This window comes from Pholis gunnellus, assembly GCF_910591455.1.
Source record: "Pholis gunnellus genome assembly, chromosome: 12".
Classification (NCBI taxonomy): domain Eukaryota; kingdom Metazoa; phylum Chordata; class Actinopteri; order Perciformes; family Pholidae; genus Pholis; species Pholis gunnellus.
Window position 1 is genome coordinate 12995204 of NC_136539.1, and position 6840 is coordinate 13002043.

At 42.8% G+C, this 6840-nt stretch overlaps 1 protein-coding gene across 1 annotated transcript; it reads right to left on the reverse strand.

Moving 5' to 3' along the window:
• Positions 1 to 2047: 2047 nt before the first annotated feature.
• On the reverse strand, positions 2048 to 5968 carry cdca7a (cell division cycle associated 7a). Its single transcript, XM_079169634.1, has 11 exons — positions 5925 to 5968; positions 5339 to 5361; positions 4999 to 5080; positions 4777 to 4902; positions 4494 to 4694; positions 4294 to 4371; positions 4012 to 4209; positions 3775 to 3903; positions 3519 to 3668; positions 3301 to 3437; positions 2048 to 3199 (listed from the first exon to the last, which is right to left on the reverse strand). The coding sequence occupies exons 1-11, from the start codon at positions 5943 to 5945 to the stop codon at positions 3166 to 3168; spliced, it is 1179 nt and encodes a 392-aa protein (XP_079025760.1). The 5' UTR covers positions 5946 to 5968; the 3' UTR covers positions 2048 to 3165.
• Between the last annotated feature and the right edge of the window lie 872 nt (positions 5969 to 6840).

Here is a 6840-nt window from a genome sequence, read left to right on the forward strand (position 1 = left end):
AGTAACAGTTTAGTCACTTAAAGACACCTGGAAGTGTGATGAAGAAAATATTAAATGGAATCAATCAATCACTTTGTCAATGACAAATCCAAACCTTAATGTAATACTTATAATTCTTACATTGTAAGACATTTTGGGAAATACATTCATTTGCATTCTTGCTGAGAGTTAGATGAGAAGATTGACACCACCTTCATGTGTGTATTGTGCTGAGCATAACGACTGGAAACAGCTAGTCTGGCTCTGTCCACAGGTAATAATATCCACCTACAACTTCCTCTAAAAATCACAAATTAACATGTTATATTTCAGACACTGAAGAAGTCACTGTGTGAGGCACAATTTGTTGAAAGCTGGAGAGCTGTTTCTCCCATCCAGAGTATCCTTTTGTTTCCATTCTTCATGCTAAGCTAAGCTAACCGGCCGCTGCCTCCAGCTACATGTTTATCGTACACGCATGAGAGTGGTAGCGAGCTTGTCACCAAACTCTCGGTAAGAAATAAGTGTACTTTCCTTAAAAAAAATAAAAATAAAGATGCTTATCTCTGTGACTTTAATGTAATGGTAACACATGAGAGGCTCATATTGGGGAAAGTAATGTTAATTAGCTAACCTTCGACTAAGGACCACCCATAGGATACAAAACCCAATTAATTTAACGAAAAATAAGACTGCTGACCTAAACAGTATAACGAGAAATTAAGGATTCTTTGTTTTGAAGAGGCCACAGATTGAGCTGAAAGTAACCTACAGTAAGACGAACATGTGTGTGTGTGTGTGTGTGTGTGTGTGTGTGTGTGTGTGTGTGTGTGTGTGTGTGTGTGTGTGTGTGTGTGTGTAGGCTATGCAGTCACTATTGGGCCATTTTACCATTGATTGATCTGCTAGAAACAGTAGTAATAGTTTTCGTGTTGATCCAGCATCAAATGACACACAGCATACATTAAGTCTGATTTGAATTCAACATTGTTTTATCTCCATTGATGAACACCACATGAGGATGTGATAGTTTTCCAGGTACTGCTAACGCTGCGTCTACAATCCATTTGATAAAGGAGAGCAAAGCAGCCATCTCAAGACCATCCTGCGAGGTGAGCTGATGTTTTTTTTGTGTAAAAGCTCATGTGTGAATTCAAAGTCGACACAGCGCTGGACCATGTACGCAGACTCAACTCGTTGGGCCGATGGATTCATGAACACCGCTTCAAAGCCCGGATGGTGAGTCGCGGTGAGGGTGTGAAGTTCCCTTTGCACATTTGTCCACTGATTGTCTGAGATGGTAAAGTCAATATTCTGCAGTCTATTCATTTGCTGTAGCCATATTTTGACAAGAGACACTGTGCACTGGAAATAAACATTGCTTTTACCCATCAGTGTGAACACACAGCAGATTCTCTCAGAGATGCTGTTGTGAGACCAAGACCACAACAAGGGCATACAGTCAGCCCACTCGTTTTTTCATGCCGCCGGGACATTTTCTACGAAACATCGTAATGGAAGCTTCTGTGTCTCTTAAAGACGCTGTATTTAACATTCTGAACATTAGTATTGCAGCAAACCACTATTTGTTGAATATAATGATGTCTACCTGAGCAGAGAATGAAGTTGCTCTCCCTCTGTGCGTGTTGTTGTCAGAGCTTCTTCTTGCTTTGTTGACGTATCCGGGCCCATGATGTCCATCCATGGTTTCAATGCTGAAACAATTGGATTGATATCATTTTTGCATCATGTTAAATACAAACATCCACCAGTTTCCAACTTCTTTATTGTATTTTGTGCCTTTTGTAGTTAAGTATTTTGTTTGTGTAGTACCTTTAATGCAGCTTTTTGTTGTAAATTGTGATTATTTGACCCGTTAAACTTACTCTCTACACTGACCGCAGCTTGCTAACAGCGGTGGAAAACGTTAATAAACTTCCAGCCTTCACGCTCCTTAAGATCTTCCATCATCATGTTCTCCTACATGTTTCAATAACAGTATTTACAGCTGTTCTGGATAGAGTGATAAGTCAAGTCAAAGGAAAACTGATAACACGATTCTGCAGTGATGAGCGCTTTAATGAAAATGTACAGTACAAATCAGGCATCAGCATAGCAGATATTCACATCAACAGTTCAGCGCTACGCTTCCTGTCAGGAGTACAGTGCCTGATAAAACACACGCAGCAGTAGGATAACCTCCACCTGCCATTACACTGAAGAAGAAATCTCAGCCGCTGATTATTTTCGAAACAGTATCATATAATCAGCGCGTCCTGGTGCAGGTCGAATGAAGTACATTTCAAAGATGAGCGACACAAAGGTTAATTCCGTGCCATTCCGCGTAGAGTATCGCACTTCTGAACAGAAAATGCAGGCCATAACTCTATTGCCACTTCAGTGGCACCTTCAACGATTCCTACTTAACAGTGGAAGGCAGAAAATGAGCCAAAGAGACTGGAGCAGAGCGAGAATGTGCTTTAACAGGATAAAATGATTTACAGGTATGAGATTCCCATTAGAGTGTGCTAATTGTTTCCACACCATTAGTGACAGTTATCTAATGAAGGATATTTAACCAGGCGCTGTAGTATATCACACAGCTCCTCTCGGTTTAAAAAGTGAGAGGCAGTGGACCCCAGAGTCTATGCCCTTTACACCTGCACCACCTCAGTGGCATGCAGATCACCGGGCCATTTCTGCAGAACGTCCCAACTAAAGCAAACCGTCTGTGTGTGTTTTTATTTTTTAAATGTACACTTTCAGCAGATCTACAGAACTTGTAAAAACACAAGCATTAATTTGCAGCTCAAAAAAAAAAAGACAAAAGCTGTAACATTTAAAACAATGTAAAAATACAGTAGATCATGTAAACAAGCCTTATTTTTTTTTTTGCCGATTCATTTATAATCTTCTCGTGCTATGGGAATATATACAACATGTGTCTTAAAACATTTAAGATCCACGGGAATGTTCGGACAACGATCAAGTATGAGACATCTTCCTAAAATTTTGTTTTGGTCCACCTTAGTTTACAACCAACCAGTGTTAAATGTAAAAACTCTTTAGAACAGGCAGGAAAACAACAAGGAAGCAAGCTTCAGGCTGGAGAGAACTGGCAGCGTAGCCCTGCTCCAGATGTCAGTCAAAGCTAAAAAACACAGGATCAGCTCCTTCCTCCACATCTCACTCGCCGCTCTCTTCCAGCTCCTTCTTCAAGCTGCAGTGAACACAAAATGAGTCTCAGTGTTAAAAAAAAACAAACACAGACAGTCAAGTCTAAATAAAACACACTTCGAATCTTGCAAATGCTCCGGTCACCTTTTCAGGTAGGCGTGCGCATTGTCAAATCCATGATATTTTGCCAGGTACACCAACACTCCTGTGGCGCAGCGGCCGTCTCTGGCCCGACAGAAGCTGCAGTTACAGATCCCTCTGCATGGCGGGCACAGCCACTCCTACCACGAACAATGGAGAAGTCAGTCAGACCTGCCCAACACACTCACGAGAACACAACCTCGTAGGTTTTCGGTACTCACCGGACTCAGCAGAGCGTCACGGACCTCCTCTCCGTAGCGGTTACGAAGACAGGGCCCGCAGAACTGACCCCTCACCCCGACACACTCTGGGTTACGGCAGTTGGTTTTGGTGTCGATTGTTTTCTGGCGGCACTGGTGGCAAGTGGATCCCTGGAACATTTTTTTAAAAAAGGAGAGAAGCCTTCAGGCAAAGAGCTCAACAAGCAAATGCAGCCGCTCAAATCTTTTGCAGCGTAGCAGCGAATGCGGGACCTACAGTGGTGCTGTTGTAGACTTTCTCCCGCACGTTGTTGCAGATGCCCCGCAGCTCCGTCTCTGTGATGTCATCCACAGGCCGCACCAGGTGAGGGACGGCCTTCACGCCGTTGAAGGAACGGCGGCGGCGCTGCGCATGAAATAAATGCAGTTAATTGCCTGTACTGTTCATTGGGACGATTTGACGCAATGTGAAAAAGGCGACGAGACAACGCAGGCGGTCTGTGATGCGACTCACTGGCTCATCGACTTCCTCGAAGTAGCTGCTTCTGCGAACCAGGCTGAAGCCGTCCTCGGGCTCTTCTTCTGAAGTCGGGCTGCGGGGTCCGTCCACCTGCGAGCGGGACCGCGTGTGGGGGCGAGACAAAGACAAACGCTCGGAGATTCTCCGAAAAGCTCCAGGAGTTCCCGTTGAACACCGAGGTGCCTGTCGAGGCTGAATAAGACAAAAATGGTACCAATTAATATAGAGCACTGATAATCTACCACGTGTCAAATAGTTATCGTCAGGGTTAATTACCGTAGCAGATGCAGACGTTGCCCTCCGTCCTGGGAAAAGTCCGGGTACTTTGTTCAGCTCTGACATGAGCTTTGCCAGCTGAAAAAAAAGAAGAAAAAAATGCATAAAACATGAATGAAAGAGTAAAAATGGAGGCTGTTCAGGTCAACTCCACCAGATAAAGAAAGTAATTAATGTGAAAGAAATAGAGCAAACTGTACCATTTCTTTGTTCTCCTTAATATTCAGGGCTCTCTTGTTGATGAAGTTCTCCTCCCCCTCAGAGTCGGAGTCCTGTACTTTACTTTGCGCGAGTGGCTCGGGTGCAGGCCTCTTCTTGCCGGTCTTCTTGGTGGGGAATGTCATGGCCACCTTCAGGATGGTGGACCTGCGGCCACGCCTCAGAGGTTCAGAGTCTACTTTCTGAAAGAGAATACAATTAATAACTAGGACTAAACTCTGTCTGAGGACGTTCTGAAATATGTTCCAGTTTTAGAAAACGTACCATGGCTTCCATCTGGCTGTTGATCACACTCTCCTCAAACCTGCTGTGTGTGTCCTCCTCCGATGACGCTTTAAACATCTTCGGTTTCTCCGTCGTCATCCTCCTCGTCAGTCTTAAGCTGCTCCTCTACACACAGACAGAATCTTTAGTTACACAAAAAAAAAAAACCACGCTCACCACCATGTTATTAACAGTAGGAAGACTTAGATATTGTATCGTTACCGTGTTTGCAAAGCCTCCATCAGAGCCAAAGCTGTCACAGCTGTCATCAGAGCACGAAGAGGACGTCTCGGGAACCAGAGGGACGCTGCGGAAGCTCCTCAAACTCATCCTGGTAGATGGAGGCTGGGCTGCAAGTTTCTGTAAATCATACCAAGCAAGTTTAGGAAACGGCTACCACAGTGCACAGGAAGGCCTCTGTGTCTACAGACATGCCAGCGGAGAATACCAGCCCTGATACGGATACCACCGACCTCTGAACTCTGTTAGACAGCAAAGCGTCTAAAAAGGCTGTTTTACAAATACTCTGACTCAACATCTACAGAGCTGATGGTTGGATTTCACCAAGTGATCTTGCTTGCTAGACTTCAAATGATTTATGAGAGGACCGAGTAAGGATTACTTTATCAATTAATGTCAGAAAACATTTAAAGAAATGCCTTATGCCCAGGTCCTCATGTTCAGACTGCTTGTTTTGTCCAAACCCCAAAACAATTCTGTCATAGAAGCTAAAAACCAGCAAAAATCTTAAAGTTGGCCGCAACCAGTTATTTTTTTACTTAATTGTTAAAATGTTTACATATACATTTTATGTCAATGGACTAATCAACACTAATGTTTCAGATCAAACTTTAACACAGTTTTGCACATGGAACACACCCCTGTGGGTTAAACCTGGTCAAATGTAAGTATTAGTAGTAACTGGCTCATGTGTATTTCAATACAACTTACATGGACTTTAGTTGTTGTTATTAACAAGCTAACAGTAAAGTTACCTCCTTCTAAACTTTTTAAAGTTAACTTCGCATGTAAACTTATCTGGCCCTTTAATGGTGACCTTTAACTGTTACAAAGTGGTCCTAACGGGAAGATAGTACAATAGTATTAACAGTAAAGGATCAAATGAAGTGTTAGGCAGCTTTTCTTACCTGGGAGCGGGTGGCTGGCATTTTTCTTTGAATACTAGTCGCACACAAACAGAGACACAGAAGTGAACCGTGCAGCAGCTCTGCAGTGAACAATACGGATCCTGCAGCTGCACGCTGCTCAAGCTGTTCGTTTCCCGCGCCACCGGAAGGTCCTGGAAGAGGCATACAATGTAGTCACGTAGTTTGACGGAGTAACACACTTTGTGAGAGACACGGGAGGTCAAATTCATAACTGATATCCGTCATCAAGATTTATAAATATGTTTCGATGTTTATTTAGATTATTAAACGACACAAATTAATTACTTTGTGACGCATTGAGCGGATGAGAGCGGTGGGTCTTCCATGTCTTTGCCGTGGCGCGAATTTTTTTATTTGTGAATTTGCATGCAAGGCGGGTAAAATGTTGAGCTCTGTCCAACTTTAACTTTTGAAGAGGCCAAAGGTAACCTGCAGAGGTACATCAGTCAGTCTCACGTTACAGCAGACAGGACCTAGAAATGAAGCATATGCCTCTTTGCTGAGACTTATTAAAATAGGAATATTCCAGTTACACTTTATGAGGGTTTAGAGTTTATAAAGGAATTAAAGGAGGGAGATATATTGGCAGAGGAAACAGGGAGATACCGGAATTCAATTTACTAAAGCTGAGTAAAAGTGGCTAATAATAAAAGATAGCACTGACTGGCAACAAAGCTGAGATAAGACAAAAAACTGGGTGACATAAACAACAGGAAGTGGATATGAATGATTGAAGCATGAGCATAACAAGACTGGGGTGTGGCTAGCAGACCAAAATAACTTTGCATATCTGGGTTTATGAAGTTTACCTCTACCTTATAATATATCTTATATTCAATACTATATCGTATTATATTGTGTTAATATCTTATACTCTTTTAGTACATTATTCACT